This window comes from Carcharhinus amblyrhynchos, chromosome 30 (assembly GCF_965287045.1).
Source record: "Carcharhinus amblyrhynchos chromosome 30, sCarAmb.v2.hapA, whole genome shotgun sequence".
Classification (NCBI taxonomy): domain Eukaryota; kingdom Metazoa; phylum Chordata; class Chondrichthyes; order Carcharhiniformes; family Carcharhinidae; genus Carcharhinus; species Carcharhinus amblyrhynchos.
In genome coordinates, this window is record NC_137353.1 from 5805740 (window position 1) to 5829588 (window position 23849).

Genomic DNA, 23849 nt, shown 5'->3' on the forward strand with positions numbered 1-23849 from the left:
AATTATATCAGCAATGAGGTGGTGAGCATGTACTGACAACATACCTGGGTCCATCTCTCTTTTCCAATATCAGAATGATGCAAACATTGGAAATGCAACCAATGACTAATCTCAGAAACTTATAAAATTCTAACAGGATTGGACAGAGTAGATTCAGAAAGAATGTTCCTGATGGTGGGGGAGTCCAGAACTAGGTCACAATTTGAAGATAAGGGGTAAACATTTTAGGACAGAGGTGCGGAGAAATTCCTTCATCCAGGAGGTGGTGAATCTGTGGAATTTACTACCACAGAATATTGTTTGATTTCAAGAAGTTAGATATAGCTCTTAGGGATGAAGGGATTATCAGGATATTGAATTCTATGATCAGTAATAATCAAAACAAATGCAGAGTAGGCTTAAAGAGCCAAATGGCCTCCTCCTGCTTCTAGTTTCTCTATTACATCACTGTAGAACATAGTCTAAGTGCTACACACATCGGTGCAGTAAAAAAGGATTATTTTTCTGCTTTTCATTAGCGCTCATTGCAACAAATTAATTCTGAAAACCCTGTGGCTCTTCAGCGAAATTTGTATCAAAGTCAATTTGCTACAAAATTCTTGGTATTGTTTATCAGTGGAATATTATGTTGTTTCCAGGTGTTGCTGGGAGCTAAGGGAATAGTTGGCCATGAAAAGATCTGGGAAAAAAGTGTTGAGAAAAATTTGCTGGAAAAAGGAGGAATGGATTTAATTGTTGCTGTCAGAATGTCAATTAGGGCACGTGATAACCATGTGCTCAGATGCAAGACTTCATTACTGCATCTGAAATTAAAGTTAAGAATGAGGATATGTTCTTCCTCATTCACTGAAGCATGATAAGTTCATTTATTCCTCCTCCCACACAATATAACTAAAAGTGTATGTAACACACCGCCACTACATACATGAGGAAGAAAATGATAATGCTTAAAAATGGAAAACCCAACATTCAATTACATGAAAATCTCGCGTCTTGCCCCCCTCCTACTTGCCAAGGTCAGAACAATTAAATTGTATTCTGGCAGTTCTGGTGCATGGAATACATTGAACACATCAAATTTTATCCATAGAGAGAACTCTTTATTCAGCTGAGGATGTGTTAACAATGAAAAGCCTCAGGAAGTCAAAATGATTTCTCAGACCTGACTGAAAACAGTTTATGAAGCTCCCTACACAAAGAAAGATTCGGGTTAGTTTAATTGATGTTTAATTGGCTACCGAATCCCCACAGTGCAGAGAGAGACTATCTGGCCTATCAAGTCTGCAGTAACTCCCCGAAAGGACATCCCCACCTAGGCCCTCCTCCCTCTCCCTGTAGCCCGCACACTTACCATGTCTTAATTCACTGTACCTGAACATCTTTGGACCATGGACCATGTACCATGACACAGACTAATTGGACAACCTCCTCCTAGTAATTGTGATGTTAAACAAGCATCTGATGTTGGACAAGAGTGGTTCAGGTGGATTCTTCTGTTGACATTTCTTCTTTACTGGTAGCGAGTGTCTAGCGTCCACCTGGCTACCTGTGGACAATAAGCACAGGCAACTAACTCTTCACAAATGCCCCATCTTGCACTGCTGTGCCATTATAACACCTTGCTTGGAGAATTTTGAAAGAAGTTTTTGAAAATGTTGTGTGAAAATTTACACTGCTGTCTCCAACAGTAAAAAAAAATACGATTCCCTCTAACATTTCCTCCTTTTAACTGGACTTCTGAGAATAATTATAGAATATGGAATAGTCAATATTCCACAAGAAGATTCAGCAAAGTGTGTCTCATGAGAAGCTTTGGGTTCAGCATCACTCCAGTGCCTACTGAGTCAATGCTGAATCAGAACATTCGGCTTGGACCCCAGATTCCATCCAAAAGCAATATCAAAATTTTCCAACAGCAGAAAGTGATGCAACATTTCTTGAGTTTCAAATCAAGCCCATTTTCTTTGAAAGTTTACACACTTGCCCTGGCACATTCTCAGGAGGAACTACCATTAACCACTTGTCGAAATGGGAAGAACCATGCTTACTGAAAACCATTTGATAAAAAGTGATAGGTGGTCAAAATTAGCATGTTGCAATTTTCCCATTGCATATTGAACCTCAATTTTCATTGTTTACACTTGAATTATTTGCAGGAAAACAAAACTTGTAGACGGAAGATGATATCATTCGCTACGATTTAACATTCAAGAATAACAAAAATGATTTAATTTGTGACAAATCAACCAGGCCAAAGAAAACAGACCAGGAAAACTTTTCTGGAAACAGGCAGCAATTGTTGGGACTTTCACCCAAGTTTGTCAAGGGCCCATTGTTGGCAGAACTTGGAAGGTACTTTCATTAATTTATGCAAGGTAATGTACTTTGTAGAACATCGCTGTACAATGAGCAAGTATTCAATGATGGTCACTGACGAGTGACTACCATATCTTAAATTATTAACTTGACTCACTAAGCACCAGGGGTGGATTCTTTACAGGGTTTAATCTCAGTGCACAATGTCAGGAGGGCACCAAAGGGAGACAATAGAGGCCCTTAGTTAATTGTCCATTGAAGGATCTCAATAGGTCTATGGGTGGGCAGACTGACATTTCCTGTGGCCTAGTGGTATAGGTCACTGAACTGGTAAACCTATGGTCCTGAGGTTCCAGGCTTGAATCCCACCACAATAGATGGTTGAATTTGAACTCAAATAAATCTGACATCTTACTGGCATCCTTCTCTGCTCCATTCCCCTATATGATGGGGGCACATAAAGTAGGCACCACTGTGGAGTGATTGCGATACCTACTTTATTTTATATGCCCATCTTCAAATATATGGGTGGTAAGGGCTGCAAAACTCACACCTAGGATGTACCCAGATGGATTTCTACTTTGACAATACAAATGTTACTGATACGCTTGGGAACTATACCACCAATTCCTTCTCTGTAGCTGGATCAAGATCCTGGCACTCCCTTTCTAACAGCAATGTGGGTACACCTACACCACATGGACTGCAGCAGTTCAAGGTGGTGGGAATTATATATGGGCAATAAATGCTGATCTAGTCAGTGATGCCCCACATCCCATAAAAACATAATAAAAAGGATCACATTAAGAACAGTGTAAACTTTGAACATGTCACCTCCAAAAAAGGCAGGAAATGGTTTGATTGAGATTTAAAATGCGTACATTCATAAATTAGGCCATTAAGTTTAGAATAGGCCAGCCTTCCACACATTCATGCCATTCACACAACTCTTCAGAAAGACATAGCCAATTCAGGAATCTGTCAAAACGTCCCTCACTCTTCAAAGATGAGCAGCTGGACCCCAGAATGCCAAATTAGAAACTCTGACAATCAAAACCCATTTGATCAACCTCAAAAGAAAAAACTTCCAACATGGATGTCGGATGTAACAATAAAAATTAACCATAAAACAAAAGCACGAGACTAATAGCCCTCAAAAGGATTTTACATAGAAACATAGAACAATACAGCACAGTACAGGCCCTTCAGCCCTCAATGTTGTGCTGAGCTATGTTCAAACCCAAAGTCAAGCTATCCCACTCCCTATCATTCTGGTGGGCTCCATCTGCCTATCCAATAACCACTTGAAGATTCCTAAAGTGTCTGACTCCACTATCACAGCAGGCAGTGCATTCCACACCGCAACCACTCTGAGTAAACAATCTACCTCGGACATCCCTCCTACATCTCCCACTATGAACCTTATAGTTATGCCTCCCAGTAACAACTACATCCACCTGAAGAAATAGTCTCTGAACGTCCACTCTATCTGTCCCCCTCATCATCTTATAAACTTCTGTTAAGTTGCCTCTCATCCTCCTCCGCTCTAAAGAGAAAAGCCCCAGCTCCCTCAACCTTTCAAGGCTTACCCTCCAACTCAGGCAGCATCCTGGTAAATCTCCTTGCACTCTCTCCAATGCTTCCACGTCATTCTTGTAGTGAGGTGACCAGAACTGCACACAGTATTCCAAATGTGGTCTCACCAAGGTCCTGTACAGTTGCAGCATAACCCCATGACTCAACTCAAACCCCCTGTAAATAAACGCTAACACACTATAAGCCTTCTTCACGGCTCTATCCACTTGAGTGGCAACCTTCAGAGATCTGTGGATATGAACCCCAAGATCTCTGTTCCTCCACATTCCTCAGAACCCTGCCGCTGACCCTATAATCCGCATTCAAGTTTGGCCTACCAAAATGAATCACCTTGCAATTATCAGGGTTAAACTCCATTTGCCACTTTTTGGCCCAGCTCTGCATCCTATCAGTCTCTTTGCAGCTTGCAAGAGTCCCCCACCTCATCCACTTCTCCACCAATCTTGGTGTCATCAGCAAATTTACTAACCCACCCTTCAGCCCCCTCTTCCAAGTCAAAAATCACAGATAGCAGAGGACCCAGCACTGATCCGTGGGGTACACTGCTGGTAACTGACCTCCAGTCTGAAAATTTTCCCTCCACCACCACCCTCTGTTTTCTACGAGATAGCCACTTACTTATCCAATTGGCCAAATTTCCTTCTATCTCACACTTCCACTTTCTTCATGAGCCTACCATGGGGAATCTTATCAAATACCTTACTAAAATCCATGTATACGGCATCAACTGCTCTACCTTCATCTACACACTTAGTTACCTCCTCAAAGAATTCAATCAAATTTGTAAGGCAAGACATATCCCTCGTGAATCTGTGCTGACCATGCTGGATTAAGCTGCATCTTTCCAAATGGTCATAAATCACATCCCTCAGGACCTTTTCCATTAACTTACCGACCACTGAAGTAAGACTAACTGGCCAGGGTCATTCCTATTTCCTTTCTTGAAGGGAGGAACAACATTTGCCACTCTCTAATCCTCTCGCACAATCCCCGTGGACAGCAAGGACCCGAAGATCAAAGCTAAAGGCTCCACAATCTCATCCCTTGCCTCCCAAAGAATCCTAGGATGTATCCCATCTGGCCGAGGACTTATCAATCCTCAGGTTTTTCAAAATTGCTAATACATCTTCCCTCAGAACATCTTCCTCTCCATCCTATCAGCCTGTATCACACACATCCTCAAAAACAAGGCTCCTCTCCTTAGTAAGCACTGAAGAAAAAAAATTCATTCAACACCTCACCTATCTCTTCTGACTCCATGCACAAGTTCCCACTACTATCCTTGACAGGCCCTAACCTCACTCTGGTCATTTATGTGAGAAATAAAACAGTAAAGAGTGTTGGGGTTTTCCTTGATCTGACCCACCAAGGACTTCTCATGCCCCCTCCTAAGCCCTTTTTTATAAACTCATTCCTTGCTACCTTGTAACCCTCAAGCAACCCAACTGAACATTGTTCATCCTTACAAACACTTCCTTTTTCCTCTTGACAAGACATTCAACCTCCTTTGTGAGCCATGGTTCCCTCACTTGGCCATTTCCTCCCTGCCTCACAAGGGCATACCTATCAAGGACACGCAGTATTTGTTCCTTGAACAAGCTCCACTTTTCATTTATGCCTGACAGTTTCTGTTCCCATCTTATGCTCCCCAATTCTTGCCTAACCGCATCATAATTACCCTTGTCCCAATTATAAACCTTGCTCTGTCGTGTGACCCTATCCCTCTCCATTGCAATAATGAAAGGCGCTGAATTGTGGTCACCATCTCCAAAGTGCTCTCCCACAAACAAATGTAATACTTGGCTCAATTCATTACCCAGTGCCAAGTCCAATGTGACCCCACCTTCTGTCAGCTTATCCAGTGTCAGGAAACCCTCCTGCACACATTTTGTGCAAAGTGTCCCAGCCGAACTGTTCAGCCTATAAAGTTTCCAATCAATATTTGGAAAGTTAAAGTCACCCATGATAACTACCCTGTGACCTCCACACTTATCCATAATTTACTTTACCATTTCCTCCTCTGTCCAAGACCGCAAGAAACTACAAAAGGTCATGAATGTAGCCTAATCCATCACGTAACTCCTTTCCTATTTCTAACTTCAGCCCAAAAGCCCAAATTACCTCAGTAGGCAGATTCCCCCTCAAAAGTTTATTTACTGTCAAAAGTAGGTTTATATTAACACTGCAGTGAGGTTACTGTGACAATCCCCTAGTCGCCACACACTGGCACTTGTTCGGGTACACTGAGGGAGAATTTAGCACGTCCAGCGTACCCAACCAGCACGTCTTTTGGACTATGGGAGGAAGCTGGAGCACCCGGAAGGAAACCCACGTAGACACAGGGAGAATGTGCAGACTCCACACAGACAGTGACCCGAGGCTGGAATTGAACCATGGTGCTGCAAGACAGCAGTGCTAACCACTGTGCCCAACTGCCAATCTTCACTTCATTCTCCCAAAGTACCGGCTACGTGGAGCAGATTCCCAACAAGAGTGCTTAATTCTGTTATGATAAATTCCTTTCTAGTGGAGATCTTCATTGCATGTCCATTTGCACTCATGTGTTGTGTATTACAAGAATAAATCTTACTGATAAGTAAACAAAGTTCATGATGCGGTTGAGGGGAGATGGCAATCAATTGGGAAACATTGTGTAGAACATTGATCTTTTGAAAAGATCACTCATTAAAAATAAACCATATTTTAAAGGAAATCATGAATCAGTTAATTCTCCATCTGGTTTCACTTAGGTAGAAAGCTGAGTCTTTTTTGCCATTTATGTAATCTGTTCTATTTTAAACTGATGAATCTTCATCCTGGGCCACTGATACAATTTACTGCTAAGGGAATCTTTAGGGCATGGGTCTAAATTACTTTATGCACAACCACAGTATACAGTTAACTCTGGCATCAGTATTTCTCTTTTGTGAACTCAAAGGTTATCTAAAAAATACTCCTTGCCAAGAAGGGAGAATATATTTTCTCAAATATAGCTTAAGAATGAATAGTCATTTGTTTTAAATTAAGGGGAACAAAAATAAGTTATTGAGACAAACCTTTTGGCAATAGGTTGATACACGTGTAAACTAGCAACGGAAAGCTGCAGCAGGGCAAAGACATGATTCAGTAACCAGATTTACAAATGCATCGAGATTGTTGTACAGGAAGTTGGATAGGTAGGCAAAGTGAACTATACCAGATTTAATCTGATTTATTGATGATTTATTATTGTCACAGGTATTAGCATAGTGAAAAATATTGTTTCTTGCGTAGTACACAAAGCATACCATTCATAGACAGCAAAATGAGAATCAGAATGTAGGGTTATAGTCATAGCTAGACTGTAGAGAAAAAGCAACTTAATGTGAGGTTGGTCCATTCAAAAGTCTGACAGCAGCAGGGAAGAAGCACTTCTTGAGTTGGTTGGTACGTGACCTTAGACTTTTATATATTTTTCCCAATGGAAGGTGAAAGAGAATTTTCAGGGTGTGTGGGGTCCTGATGCTGGCTGCTTTGCCGAGGCAGCGGCAAGTGTAGACAGAGTCAATGTATGGGAAGCTAGTTTGTGTGATGGATTAGGCTACGTTCACAACCTTTCGTAGTTTCTTGCAGTCTTGGACAGAGCAGGAGCCATAACCAAGCTGTGATACAACCAGAAAGAATGTTTTCTTTGGTGCATCTATAGAAGTTGGATACAGTTGTAGCTGACACGCCAAATTCCTGCCTAAAATGGCTGTTTTTGCCATGATGTGGAGATGCCGTTGTTGGACCTAGGCGGGCACAGTAAGAAGTGTCTCAACACCAGGTTAAAGTCCAACACGTCTATTTGGTAGCACAAGCTTGGAGTGCTGCTCCTTCATCTGCTGAGTGTTTTTGCTATAATATTTTATAACTTTTCTCCCCCCTTATAAAATCAAACAATTGACTGTTGTTTATACCATACCAGTATATTTATCACAATTTATTTAGAATTAAACTCCTTGTGGTGCAAAGTGCTTGTCCAATGTTCACTGTAGATCATGGCTTTCACAATGCCCTGTGAAGATAATAGATGGAAACTTAATAGTATCTACAATCATCAAATTCCCTTGTTATAGCAAAAAAAAAGCAACTACCTTGCGTCTTCCATGACCTCAAGACTTCGCAAAGCATTTTGCTGCCCACGACTTATTGTTGAGTGTAGTCATCACTTCTGTGCTGTAGAGAAATGTGGCAGCCAATTGGCACACAGCAAGGTCCCACACCAGATTTTGGTTGACAGTACAGCACTCTCTCAGTACTACAGTGGAGTGTCAACCTAGAACGTGTGTTTAAACCTTTACAGTGGGGCTTGCACTCAACTTTCTGAATTGAAGAGGTGTGAATTCAAGAATGCTAACCACTGCAAACATGCTGTCAAAGCTCGATTCACATCACCTAGGTAATTCTTAATGAACCATCTTGGACAAAACGACTTAAACAGCTAGAATACCACTAACAATATATGAAGGATCATTAATGCAGATAGGTAGGGATTGATCAGATATATTTCCTAAACATTCACTAATGATACAAAAAAAATTTCAAAATTTAGGATGCGACAGGATAATTGGGTCACCCGCAATCCTGTTCTTTATATTTTCCCCTTTGTCTTTTGAAGTTGTACTAAATTTTTTGCCAGGGTTTGGTCATTGAATCACATGATTTAACTGGCTGACAGTGGCAGAGTGGTTAGCACTACTGCTTCTCAGCACCAGGGACCCAGGTTTGATTCCTGGCCTGCGTCACTGTCTTGAGAAGCTTGCACATTCTCCCTGTGAGTTTCCGCCTGGTGCTTTGGTTTCCTCCCACACTCCAAAGATGTGCAGGTTAGACTGATTGGCCATGTTAAATTGCCCCTTACTGCCAGGGGGGACCAGCAGGGTAAATATGTGGTGTTATGAAGATAGGGTGGGATTGTGGTCAATGCAGACTCGATGGGCTGAATGGCCTTCTTCAGCACTGCAGGGATTCTATGAACTAGTTTTGGTTGATAGCTGGAACCTTGCGCACGGAAGTTCACCTGGCTGCTTAACAGGTACTTTTCAAAGTAATATCTGGGATCTTTGGCTTCCAATGTGCACTACACACCATTTCTTTCATCCAAAAGTTATGCGGCAAATATTCAAATACATCAACAGTTGCGTAATATCTGAATATGCTGCATGATTGAGCATCCCTTAAACGATTATGAGTTGCCAGGAAGAGAGTTGGGCAACAAGTATCACATCTCTTATGCAAGAATTGTTAAGTAACCATGCGCAAGAATCAGTTATGGACATGTTTCATGAATAATTTAAGACATCTTTTTCTGGCTTGAACTCAAATTTGATCAGGTCTGCGAAACGGAGGCAATTTTACAAAGCAAGATTAAAAACTCAACGATTCAAATGAGAGAACCCCGAAAATGAGACATGTGACAAGCTAAGTTCTGATAGCTCTGAGAGTGAAGATTCTGTCGGGTGTCTCATTTACGGGGTTCTGCATCAACGATCACAGCAAGAAGTCTCACAACATCAGTCCATTCACCTGGTAAAGGAGCAGCGCTCTGAAAACTTGTGATATCGGATAAACCTGTTGGACTTGAACCTGGTGTTGAGAGACTTCTTACTGTGCCCACCCCAGTCCAAAGCCAGCATCTCCACCTCATCGTTGATCATTGAGTGGAATCCAGCCTGGAGTAAAAGTCACCCAGTTGTGTGTCACGTTTGGCGTTTAAAAAGAAAGTGGAGAATCTCCAACCCACTCAAATAGCAGAAGACAATGATACCATTTTGTTATTTGGGATGTGTATCACCATTTATTGGAATTCAAAGGTTGGGAGCAATCAGAACAGTCTGTAGGCATCACCATTCTGAGCATGTTTATCATTAAAAACAGTTCTCTGATTATGACAGCATTTATTAGAAAAAAAACAAAAAACAAAAATAATTTCCAGCTTTTCAAAAAAAATTAGAAATTCAAGTACCTGTAGCAAGAGACAGTATAACATTACCAAAAACGCAAACTTTACTTGGACAACGTTGTTCTTCATTCCCTCCTTTATCTTGCTGCAGTGCTAGAATTTCCACTTCAACAATACTGGGGTAAAAAGGATACATCTGTATGATCACACTATCAAGGTGTCATTATAATTGGCTAAAGACTCTCAAATTACCTTATGCAACAGGTTTGACAATCTTAAATTTAACAAAGTTTTCATCCTTTCTAGTTCAGGAAAGTCTCAATTGTCCTTTATGCAAGAAAGTACAGCATTAAAATAATTCAGGGTCTGAAAGGGGGGTGGGGGGGAACCAAATGGTGTTGGTCTGGCGTTCGACAGCCTCCACATTTGGACAAAATGCCAATACTGTAAAGTTAGACACTACGGGTGGCTGCCAATTTGAACTGCTGTAGCTTTGTCTTGAGAAGGGTTCTGGATTAGAAAGAGTCATCATCCATTATATATATATATATATATATATATATTTCTTTTAAAAAAGTAACAAAAATGAACTTCAAAAGGTTAGGTCAAATTATCAACAGATTGACGTGTGTGTTACATGTCTGTCTGAACTAGAAAGGGATAGACTATGCCTTACATAATGCTCACAATTGCATTACAATCAGTGGCAGTTTTATTGACGATGTGACTATACAAATTGCACACAGAGGCGCCTTAGGTGTTCTTTTTCTGCATAGCACCTTTCCTGTGCAGTAAAGAGAAAACAAACCCAACAGTATCTGACCATAGCAATTAATGTTGGCTCAAAAGATTAAACAGAAGCGATTCTGAGAAGGATAGAAATGAAGGAAAATGAAAACAAAATGCACAAGATTCACTTATTAAAATATTTAGTCTGAATTCTTTTATTTAATAATCTAGTCCTTATGTATATAACACTGTTGTAGAAAATTTACACACTCGAGCAATGGCATTTATTTTTAAATATTTTTGTTGTGGACACAACTCTAGCGGCTAATAAAAATTTTACCTTTTCAATTTTTGCCTGTTGGCTAACTCAATTCTTTATGAAGTAAGACTTGTATACTGCGGGGTTGGAGTCAAACTAAACCTAGGCACCCAACATTAAAAAAAAACGCAAATGGTTGGAAATACTCAGGTCAGTCAGTACCTGTAAAAGACAAGACAGGCTCAAGTCCCTGGAGTATTGTACACCTCAAACACTGGCTTATCTTTTCTCTATACAGATATCCTTAGGGCTACTGTGTATTTCCACCATTTTCTGCTTTTATTGCAGATTTCCAGTTTTTTTTTTGTTTAAGTCTGGGTATTTGGTGGACTTTCAATGTACAGGCTATTTAGTATATTTTTGCCCTTCCCCCCACCTCCCCCATCAATTTTTATGGTGTATTGTCAGCAGATATTAATTGTATAATGCTGAGTTGTTAATATCCAGCATTTAATGCAACAATAAAGTTATTTAATCTAGAATTCAGGCAGGGGTACTGTAGATGTTAATACATAAACGGGCTTTGGATCCTCAAATAGCTTGCACAGGATTAGACGGACTGCTGAACGCTTGGAATTGGAGAGTCTTACAATGAAAACTACCTCTAATGCTTTTGAACACTTCCTCAATTATCCCTCTTGCTACCTTATTCTATGTTACTGGAGTACATTGCATAAAAAGAACACACAGCTAGAGAGAGAGTGTTAAGGCTCAGTACAATTTGAAAAAAAATACATAAAAACCAATTTTGAAACTAGGAGCATTGTAAATTATGTTACTAACAATTTACATTCAAAACACCTGATACGTGAATTTGAAGCAACCAGCTGCATGCATCCAAACTGAAATGGAGAGGAAGGATTCACTAGAATACAAAGGGTTTATTACACAGAATTGTAGGGATAAGAGCTAGATCTTGACAATCCATGTAAAACTGGAAAAATTCCAAATGCCTTTGACACTTTCATACTGTGGATTCCACTTATTGCTGTTTCTGTAATGATTTTGTACAATTATATATTTTACTCCAAACAAAATACAATTTCAAGATGGAGGCATTATGTAGCAATCTCATAATTTTAACAGTTATAGCAATGGCTTGCAATTGGTTTAACACCAGTACGACACTGGTCACGGCATAACTGAGCAACATGTCCAAATACACAAACCTGGCAACTGGATTTGCTTTTCCTGTTACACAATTGTTGCTACACTGAAGGGAAATGGTGACTAGGCCCCATTTCGTTACTGCAACGGGAATCACGCAGAATTGCACAGGTCACAGCACTGCAGCCTACAAAACATCCAGATATTCCAGCTGATAGTGGATGATTTCTAATCTACGAGAAGCAGAGTGGCAGAGTCAGTTCTCCTCAAGTCGAAGTATTGTTGTGGAATCGAGAGCAACTCGTCTATCTGAAAATCACTAATTTGGGATTTTTCTTGCATACTTTATTTAACTTGCAAAGAAGATTTTCCATTCTGCAAAATAACTTTCATTTACTTCAATTTGCTGCAATTCAGGACTGTTGAAATAACAAGCTCTGCAGCAAACTACAAAGAATGTAAATGTGCTAAAATGTACTCAAAAAATGTAGTCAACTTACAAGAATTAAAAGCTCAAATTAATGTAACAGGAGTGAATACAACAGGGCAGATAGAAAAATGCTTTGGATTTTTATTCACTTGTCAAGTACTCACTGAAGTGGCACCAACTATATAATATTTAAAACATCGGTATAAGGCTGAAGGAACTCCTGGCAAACAAGAGTCGCCTCTAGTGTGCAGTAACAATAAAAAGGTCCTCTGGGAGAGGAAGACAATCCAACAGCTGCTGGAATGAAATCATTTCTTGGAGGAAATGTTGCTTTTTAAAAAAATCCTTATTGCAATCAAAATATTCCAATAATGCAGATCATACTGTGGAAAAACAATGGCCCTGGAGCATGGTTCGGCAAAAAAAGGAGGAAATTCATAACCTCTCTTGCCAGCTATAGAGTTTGCTTGAAAGCCTATGCGTCGGTGTCAGTACCTGGGGTGAGGGTGGGAAATGGGAGAAGGATAAGCTAGAAACGAAATATAAATTAATGGTAAACAAATAGAATTCAATAGTCTCACCTTTAATCCTGTGAGCCAACTGCGTATGCCTCATAATTAAAACATCAGCTTTTAGGGAAAGGGCCTGTGCATTACTTTGGTTTTGAGGAACGTTTAGTGCAGCAAACAAAACAGTCCCTTTAGCAGCGACTGGTCGCAAGATACAGTAATAACTTCAACCTAAAATACAGACCATCCTCTGTTAATACAGTCATTTAAAAAACATGGTTGCTCAGACCCTTTAAGTTTTGAAATTGCCGCAAGGCCTTGAGTGCAGCGCCTTAAACTTGCACTGGTCACGTGTAGCTGTACTGAAAAGGTATTCTAAATTGTACCCGACACCTCTGAACTTTTCTCCTATTACTTGCTTTTGTTCTTTAAATTAGATCTATTTACAGAGACATTAACATTTTTCTAATCTGTTCAGTTCACCCTTTTTAATATCAGTGCAGCAAACGTAGCCTACAAAGCCTCACTGTCAAGCAGATTTGCTTTTGGGTCTTAATAATCTGGTGGTCTACGTTCAGAACTACAAACGTTTCTCATTGTATCCCTCTCAGGTCACACTTCACTGTGATGAACGATTTGCATGTTGCTTCTCTTTCATCCAGGCGTGGATCTTTTCCTTCAGTTCGGGCACTATTGGAAATAAATGAGTACAGTCTGAGAATAGAATGGAACTGATCTAGCAAGCACCTTCCTTTATTGTCTCATAAGATATTCTGAATCTTAGTCCATTATTAGCAGTTTTAGATTATCTTCTCCTTTATGAGGGAAAAAAGACAAAATAAATACACCAGCAAAGTTAATCTAAAATAAATAGCATTTTGTTTTGTCCATCTTTGCAATGTGGCAAGGCCAGTATTTATTGGCTACCTTTAGCTGCCCTGGAGAAGGAGGTGGGCCATTTGCTTGAGCCATTGGAGTGTGTGTCTACAATGCTGTTGAGGTTGTGTGTTGCGTGTCCACGATTTTTATTCAGCAGTGAATGAATGACCAATTACATCAGGATGGCACAAGACTCAAAAAGTAGAATTTCAGAGTGTTGGTGTTTCCGTTCACCAGCTGCTCTGAGTGTGTGTAACAGCTTGTTTGGGAGGTACTAAAGCCTTGGCAACTTGTGCAGTGCATCTTGTAGATCAGATGCACTATAGCCAAATCACATTAACAGTGGAGGGAGAGGATGCTTAAATGAGTGGATAGTGTGCTGGTCCAGCAGACTTATTTGCTCTAGAAAGTGTTAAGCTTCAAGTGATTTTGCAGCTCCATCTAGACAGTTAAAAAAAAAGTATTCCATTACACTCCTGTGCCTTGTACGTAGTGGAAAAAAACTTTTGTAAAGATACTGATTTTTCTTCCATCTGATTTCTGTCAATTTAGTTGATAGCTAAGATCAGGCAATTGGTACAGTGCAAGCTCTTGCCCCAAGAATTGCAGCAAAGTGCTGTATTTTTCCTAAAACAAACCTTAAAGACAGTGACTTATGTGTTCACAATGTCAGCAGCCCGCAGCCCTCTGCTAGGTTGCCCAAATGGCTGATCCTCTGTGATGCTAAGCTTAAGAGTCCATTTCTATCCTCATCTCATATCCTCAGACTCATTTTCCAATCAGGGTTATTGCTTGCTGTTTAAAAGTGGTAACTCTGGTTGATTTTGTACCCATCTGTAGTACGTAGTCAATTCTACTGGCCCATTGACATTCCTACAGATAACTGACTACAGACTAAAACTCAAACTTTCCTGGCCTGTAGCGCTCAGCATTGACCTAGCTTGTTGCAGGAAGAAGTTATTAATTGGTGCAGTAGGTGTAAAGTGACATCCTTTACCTGGCTCCAGCATATTCTCCGTCAGGTGTTGGCGGTTAAATGGATCTGTTGGTGAATTCAATAGGTGTCTTAAAATAATGGAGCGGTCCATTATGGTCCCAGAGGGCAGCTTCACAGGGTCATTCATCAGAGTGTCCATCAATGGATCTGCAACAACCAGACTTTATAGTTCAACAAACTAACAGCTATTACAATGCTGTAATCAAAATTATATTATATACTTGGAACCTCACTGGTGACATTTCTATATGGGAGAATCTCAGTGTGCTATGGAATCCATAGTATTGGCAGCAGCAGGGAAAAAAAAACAATGGGGAATACTCACAAGCAGATTTGGAGACCACCAGGTAAGTTGGGCTCGCAACCTATCCATGGACAGCATGATTGCGACATCTGTCACAAGCAACATTAATACTTGAAGAAGCTGAGAAAATCACCTAGTGCTTGTTCACTTGTCAGGACTACAGTCACTGGCATTGTTCAAAAACCAGGTTATCAGCACCAGTAAAGCAGACTTAAACTGAGCCATTTTTATACCACCAGTTTGTTTAGATTGAGACGGGATATCTAAAAATCAGTTCCCAGGATTTACAGTACTATATCCAATTTCCTTATCTTGGCAGCAGGATTGCAGTCTCAAATGTAGATTTTCCCTAGCTTTTCCACTGGCTTTCTGGCTTCCATATATTTTAGTTCCACCCACTTAACCAAGTGCTGATGACATTAGAATACTGGCATAAAGGAATTAGTAATTCAATCCTTACCATAGTTCGCAGTGGACAAGTTGCTCCAGGGGATAAGATGACCATTTCTTCAGTGGCAAATATCATCTTTAAGCCTATACTCAGCATAAGCGTAAATCCCCCTCTTCTGCTAAGAAATGCTATGCTCACATTAGGAGTCGCCCTCAGTTTTACACCTCAGAAATGCATGTTTAGCTCACCTTATAAGCCAGCGCATGGGATCAAGCAGGTGATAAGGGCCGTGTTACCAAGTAGTCGTGCACGAGTTTTAAGACATGTCCACAAGGAGGCAAATGAAGAATAGAGATGGGTTGGGCAAAAATAGAAGTGCAAAGTTGGTGTCAAGCTAGAAGTCATAACACGCTAACTCATCAAATCACTTGCACTGCAGCAAGAGAACATGGTGCTAGTGAAAAACTGGTATGAGGAATAGGAATCTGCCCTGCTCTCGTGCCCAAGGTGAGGCATGAGAGCAGGGACCAGCCACTGGCCTAGCCTTGAGCAGCATGCATCAGAATGGGTCCTCCACCAGAAATGCAATGCATACATACGTAGTTAATCAAAGATTTCACAGCTAGCTGGGATAGCTGTTTTATGGGACAAAAATGACTAGAGACCAAGATTTGTTAAAGCCTACCAATACACCCCAGTGCCAAAATTACTTGATGTCAGGTTAAGATGAAGAATTTGTCTATTTCTAAAATGTTTCAATTGTCATGAAAGGATCTTGCAGAATTAATTCACTCAATAAACATGGCACACTGATTTAATTTGAATTTCCAGGGTTCTGTTTTTCTTATTTTAAAATGGCAGCCACTGACACCAGCAGTTCATACTTGGAGCACAAGTCAATCCATGTTTTTGGAAAGATTTTGAGGCTTCCAAAGTCAAATTATATGCCACAATCTACGGTAGTTAAAAAGGAAGACTTGAATTAATAAAGATTAAAGGGTGAATTACTATTGGTACTCAATCATCAACCCAGGAATCTTTCAACATTAACTGCTTATGTCAATACCATTCACACTCACTCAGTAATTAAAGTGCCACTTACAGCACAGGAAGCCATTTGGCTCATCAAGCCCATGCTAGCTCTCTACAGAATAAACCAGTCAGTCCCACAGCCCACTAATTCCCTATAGCCCTTCAAATGCTATCGAATTTCATTTTGAACTCATTGGTCGCTCCCACACCCGTCACCCTCTTGGGCAGCAAGTTTCAGGGCATCAGCAGCCCCGCATGGAACTTTCTTCCTCTGGTTCCCTTTGCACCTCATGCCTAAACCTTTAAATCTGTTCAAATTAGTTATCAGGTGTTTCAGAACTCTTGTCTTTATTTAAAAAAAAAGCAGAATAAAGGGATCTGATTATAAAAACATTAATATCTAGCCAGTGTTCCTTCAGTTTAAAGTCCAATCAGACAACGCACCAGAATACTTCACTGGAATGTTGGATGTAGTTTCTCTGCTCAGCTTCTGGTGTATAACTGCATACAAGTTTCTCAGCCAGGGATGAAATGCCTAACCCTACCAACTGAGCTGCACTAACATGAAACTATGAAGAATGGCTCCCAAAGGAGACTATGGTAGTGAAGTTATAATCAAACCAAAAAGAAACAACCATCATTTTACAACATTGCAACATGCCATAATTAGCACTGATGTGCCATTTAATTAGATTTGTAAATACTGGATCAAAGTATATGATTAATTTGTAACAAATGATGCTCACAACTATGTATTGTGTTCAGTTATTGATGCTTTAAAGAAATCTCTCCACATTAGAGTAACTTTTCTAATATCTGCTAGCTTAAAGGACGAGATGTTTCAAATATATTGCTTCAGCCTGACTAAATGCTTAAACCCTTTTCCAGTTTGCATTATACCAGATTTGGCACAGGTACTGGCAAGAATTCCACAGCACAAGGTTTTGGAGTTAGTCGTTCTGAGTATTTTCCATTCTAATCCAGCAGTAGAATTTTTCCAAACTCTCACCTCGGAATTCATCTGGTGCATCTCCATAGTCAATTTCTGCACGGGCATTCTTTGTGACAATTTCTTCCACCTTTTCTGCCAGGAGTCTAAATTTTTCAATAGCTATTGTCGATTTAATTCCCGCCTTTCTCATTTTTGAAATGACTTCATCAAACAATTCTTTACTGTATGATCGCTGTTCCAAAAGAAAAACTATTAGGATATCGAAGATAAAGAAGGTCATGACTTTCCAGTTAATTAGCTGGTAATTTATTACATAAAATATGTACACACTAGCAGATGAAAATATGGATTTAGTTATGATCATATCCAAATACAAGTGATTTTATTACAAGGCAAAATGATGGTTAATGGGAGGTTAGAATGAAAGTTTAAACTCGTTAATTTGAACACAGCATATTGTCAGGGTGAGCATAGGCCAGGTTTTAAAAAAAAAAGCACACACTCCCCAGGCTGCTTCAACATACTTTCTGGTGAATACCTTAGCTTTGGCAGAACACATAAGGATTAGGTTCCAAGTCATTCCCTAGTAAGCAGATCATAACGGATACAGCAAGGGGTGGATTAGAGCTGAAGGTGTGCAAGAAAGGGCAGGGAGGGCTTGAAAGAACTCATTCTATGCTCAAAATGCAAAATATAATTCTAGTGGTTTTGCCAGCAAGCTTGCCTCCTGTATAGCTCTCGATTTGCAAGACCCCAAAAATCTTCCTTGCCCAGCCTTAATTATATTCACAGAGCATCCACAATCCTTTTGGGGTAAATAATGTCAAATTCACAGCCCTTTGAATGAAGCAGCTTCACCATCATAATCCTAAAAAAGCTGTCCCTTTTATCTTGAGTCTGTGCCCTCTGTTTCAGATTCCCCAGTTTGGGGAAACAACCTCTTAGTGTCCACCGTGTCAAACCCCTTCAGAATCTTGTATGTTTGAATTAGCTCTTAAATATAAATCTCGTTACCATGATCAGCTAACCGCCAGAGAATTATAGACCCAATTTACACAGACCCTCAACATAGGACAACACTCTCATCCCAGAGTATAATCTGCTGAACCACCAATGCAATCGTTCCTTAAATATGGGGGCCCAAAACAGCAGTTTTCCAGCTATGATCTCATCAAAACTCTATCCAAATGTAAAATTAATTCTTTACTCTTGTACTCCAACCCTCTTGCAATGACATGCTATTTTGCCTTCCTATTTGCTTGCTGTACCTATCTGCTAGTGTTGAGTTTCTTGTCTAAGCACACCCAAGACCCTGAATGTCAACATTGACACCTGTCATGTATTTTTCAAAAGTATATTGCTTTCCTATTCTTATGACCAAGGTGACTAAACTCCACAATCCGTACATCAGTTCTTATCACAGATATTATCAATCGTCTTCGGAAAGTTCCCACGGAATCCGATTCAATCACCTTTTCAGATAGTGCACTCCAGATCCAAGCAGCCCTTCTGTGAGTTAGAAGGCATGTGCTGAAAGACAGCAGGTTCTCTTTCTCTGATGGGCTTTTTAAAATCAGTCACTAACCTGCCCTATTTACCTGAAGTTGGAGCTGCAGATTCCCTCCCAGCTTGGGCTGAGATTCATCATTCACAGTAACATTTCAAAATACTTTCAAGGTGTCACATTTAGAAATTCTCCCAGGCAGAGATAAATATTATACCCACAACGTTAGCAACTTTAGTACGAGAAATAGCTACAGAATTCTACACTGAAAGCTGCAGGTAGGACGTGAAACCATGTGCATTCATTCAATTATCCTTTAAAATTGCACTTTCATGTGACACACTCAATGCACTCGAAGGGAGAGTTACATGGTGAAAACACAGAAAATCAGTTACACAATTTCATTTGGAGGCTTGCAGGCAGCACGTGTTAGAAGCTACTCAATGGATGTAAAAAGTAAAGCACAAACCTGGTCATCAGCAATGGCTTTTGCAAACCGGGGACAGTCTAAATGCAGGTAAATATCAGTCAGCTGATCCAGAAGTTTCTTTGGTTCGAAACCATATTTCTCTGGGTTCTCTACCTTTAGGTCACGGCACTTGGGTCCACACAGTTGCTGTAAGTTGAAGTTTAACATGGCAGCTAAGCGGGGTCCAAGTTCCTGCAACAAACCAGAGAAAAATTAAATAATAGGTTACTGAAATGTTCCTTCTTAAATAGACTCCAATTGCAGAGATTTTCTGAACATATTCCACTTGCAGTCAAGGGCATGAGAAACAGTAGACAAGAGAGAAAGAACTCACTGCTGAGAAAGACACGACAGCTGCATGCTATAGTAAGTACATTGTATATCACCATGCACAGTAAATCAAATTTTGGTGAAGACTGTAGCTTCTTTTCACTCAAATACAAATCTCCTTGCTACCATGATCAGCTAACCTCCATAACTTTATCCTTCCAAAGGCAGATGGAGTAAACTGCTTTACAATGTTTAGTCAACCAGAAAAGCAGTTACTGCGGATGGAATTTTCCATTCTGGGCAGGGGCAGGAACTGGGAATGTTTCCTGCTGCAGAGAAGTCAGTAGGGTTTGGTGCCAAATCACACAAAACTGACCTAATTAATGATGCAGTCAGGGGGTTTTCCAATGCATTACACAGCAGGGCAGGCTGCATGGCACGCACCTTGCCATTATTAAAAGGCATAAATTTCTTCCATCCCCACTGATGGAGGAGACAGTTGATCCATCTAACCTACACGTCCCAGGACACTAGAGTCAAATTAGCATGGCCAATCAACCTAACCTGCACATCTTCGGACTGTGGGAGTAAACTGGAGCACCTGGAGGAAACCCACGCAACATGGGGAGAATGTGCAAACTGCACACACAGTGACCTAAGGGTGGAATTGAACCCAGGTCCCTGACACTGAGACAGCAGTGCTAACCACAGTGCCACCACTCCCAGTTACCCTTTAACAAGTCCCCAGCATCCTCCAACTCATACAGGTGAATGCGCTCATTTCCTACCTGCCTAAGGAGCCCCAGTCCCTATCCCTGCCACATGCCTGCCCCAGAATCTGCTTTTACTTCCATACCCCATTCAGTAACTCTCAGCACCTCTTCAAGTATCTTCTTTATTCCTTTGCTCCTGTCAAATCTCGCCCCTCGCCAACAGACCCTCATGCACCCACAGCGAGACAATCCATCTCCTGGACGTTCCTATAGGTACCTCACCAAACCCCAGCGGGGTTTACAGTAGCTCTACACTTGTGGAGTCATTTTATCAATGACTTGGAAGAGGGGGCTGAAGGGTGGGTTAATAAAGTTGTTGATGACACCAAGATTGGTGGAGTAGTGGATGAGGTGCAGGGCTCTTGCAGGCTGCAAAGAGACGTTGCTAAGATGCAGAGCTGGGCTGAAAAGTGGCAGATGGAGTTTAACCCCGATAAGCGCAAGGTGATTCATTTTGGTAGGACAAACTTGAATGCGGATTACAGGGTCAACAGCAGGGTTCTGAGGAAATGTGGAGGAACAGAGATCTTGGGGTTCATATCCACAGATCTCTGAAGGTTGCCACTCAAGTGGATAGAGCCATGAAGGCAGCTTATAGTGTGTTAGTGTTTATTAACAGGGGGTTTGAGTTTAAGAGCCGTGCGGTTATGCTGCAACTATACTGGACACTGGTGAGACCACATTTGGAATATTGTGTTCAGTACTGGTCACTTCACTATAAGGAGGATGTGGAAGCAATGGACAAAGTGCAGAGGAGATTTACCAGGATGCTGCTTGGTTTGGAGGGTAGGTCTTATGAGGAAAGGTTGAGGGAACTGGGGCTTTTCTCTTTAGAGCGGAGGAGGATGAGGCGCGACTTGAGGCCTATAAGATGATGACGGGGATAGAGTGGATGCAGCTGTTGCTAGGGGATATAACCATAAGGTTCATGGTAGGAGATATAGGAGGGATGTTCGAGGTAGATTCTTCACTCAGAGTGGTTGGGGTGTGGAATGCACTGCCTGCTGTGATAGTGGAGTCGGACACATTGTGAACTTTCAGGCAGTTATTGGATAGGCACATGGAGCACACCAGAATTATAGGGAGTGGGATAGCTTGATCTTGGAATTGAACATAGTTTGGCACAACACTGAGGGCCAAAGGACCTGTACTGTGCTATGTTCTATGGTGGCCTGACCCGCTGGAATGAAGGAGGGGACAACTGAGGTCTCCCCAGAAGGTTGGGTGCCCCCTTGGCAATACCAGACTGGGCTTCCTGGCACTGCCCAAGGGGCAAAGTACCAATTTCCAAGGGCACTTTGGCACTGCCCTCCAGTGGCAGTCCCACTGCCACATTTCAGTTGAGATCAATGGGGGAGGGAGAGAAGCCAGCAACTGGCACTGCAGGGAGGGGGTAGTGCAGAACTGGCAGTGTGTGGCTGGCCAGCGATTGCGGGAGGCTGGATCTTGGTGCTAACAGATTGGCCCATGCGCAGTGGCACACTCAGCACTATGCTGTCGGCCTCTCCAGCAGAGATAGGCCCCACCCTCTGATTTTCCATGTGATTCACCCTAGGGCGCTCTGCAGTGCAGAGAGTGGGGGATTCTTTAAAACTCCCGCTGAAAAAAAGTAGCGTGATTTAGTCCAGCTTTTAACGTGAATTCGATACTTTGAAGTTTTTGGGAGAATTGTCCCATGGTGTTTCAGGGTGGGGAGGACAAATCTGGTTCGAGCCCTCATCTGCATCCCCCCAAGCTCCAACGAGAATGTCAGCCTGTGATGAGAGCAAGTGACCATCGTTTCACTGGTAGGAAGATCAATTTATCTCCTGCTGCCTTGTCTTCCTCCCCCCACCAACTGCATTGTTAAAGCCCACTGCTCTTGGAACTGGAAAATCCCACTCTATGGGACCATGAGTAATTCCAAACCAGTTGTTCTATTTCACTCCACAGCCTCTCCCACATTAGGGTGACCAAGTTTGGCATCTAGTAACTTAGAACGGTCTAAAGATCACACATACGCACACACACATACACTGCCCAAATCATTTGCCTCAAGCAAAAGAAATCTTCACTACAATACAAAGTGAGATACAATAAGTATATTGAACTACTATGTTTATGGGTAATCAGTGATAAGGTCAAGGGGAAAGAATTAGTCCATCATTTACTCACAGGTCTAAGGAAAGGTTTTTGCACTTGTTTGGTGAGATAATGGAACATGTCTACTGTTTCCGCACCGAGAGCTAGGTATGAGCGGGAGACACGCTCATCCTGGGTCAGCTGCGATTGCCGACTCTGCTGTTGATCCTTTTAAAATAAAAGACAACAATGTCTGAGAGATCTGCTGAATGTGGGCTGCAAAACTGTTTTACGTCAAGCACAGAATCTGTATTTCAAAAGTCTCAAGTTGAAGGGGGAAGACAAGAATGGTATGCCATTAGCAGCTCCTGGCGAAATAAGCCATGCGAACAGTGGGGAGACACAATCTTACTACCCAAATATTTAGCCTATTATAGAATCATAGAATACTACAGTACAGAAGGAAGCCATTCGGTCCATCAAATCTGCACCAACCACAATCCCACCCAGGCCCTGTCCCCATAATCCCATGCATTTACCCTAGCTAGTTTCACTGACACTAAGGGGCAATTTATCATGGACAATCTAACCTGCACATCTTTGGACAGTGGGAGGAAACTGGAGCACCTGGAAGAAACCCAGGCAGACATGGGGGAGAACAGTCACCCAAGCTGGGAATTGATCCTGGGTCCCTAGCACTGTGAAGTAGCAGTGCTAACCACTGTGCCGCTCTGCATAGATGCCTCATGCCATGACATAGCAATCTTAGAGAATCAAAGATCTTACATTACGTTGATCTTTCTCTACACCCCAGCTATGACTAATACGACATTCTGCACTTTCTCCTTTCCTTCTCTATGAATGGTATTGGTTTTGTCTGTATAGTGCACTTTTCACTGTATATTAATACATGTGACAATAATAAATTAAATCAAATTAAATCTAAATTTGGCTCCCAAAGGCATTTCAGAGTTAATAAATATTTAGAACCATATGTCTTATACATGCATGCTGGGACATTTTATCATCCAAGTATTTTTTGTTCTCTCCAACTGTCCAAAAAGAAAAATAATGAAGTTTTTTTTTTAAGAAATGGGTGACAAATTTTTTAATAGGCAACCAGATGTTTGAATGTAAAATGAAGTACAATATTCCCTCATTCCCCAATTCCAAAATGCTGCTTTTGAGCAAACCAGAATTAAATACGGCTTTTGTTTCATTTTTCTCTGGCCATCAGTCTCGATCTAATAATATTCTTTATTCTATAAAAAGGCAAACCAAAAGACAC

At 41.2% G+C, this 23849-nt stretch overlaps 1 protein-coding gene across 2 annotated transcripts in view; it reads right to left on the reverse strand.

The window, feature by feature from the left end:
* Positions 1–9780: 9780 nt before the first annotated feature.
* Positions 9781–23849, reverse strand: part of ube4b (ubiquitination factor E4B, UFD2 homolog (S. cerevisiae)) — an 80241-nt gene continuing 66172 nt past the window's right edge. For both annotated transcript variants that reach the window (XM_080215472.1, XM_080215471.1), the window contains 5 exons: positions 22655–22789; positions 19458–19649; positions 17542–17716; positions 14806–14952; positions 9781–13619 (listed from right to left, as the gene is read on the reverse strand). In XM_080215472.1, coding sequence (XP_080071598.1) covers positions 13549–13619; positions 14806–14952; positions 17542–17716; positions 19458–19649; positions 22655–22789 — 720 coding nt within the window. In that variant the 3' untranslated portion in view covers positions 9781–13548. The remainder of the gene's footprint in view (positions 13620–14805; positions 14953–17541; positions 17717–19457; positions 19650–22654; positions 22790–23849) is intronic.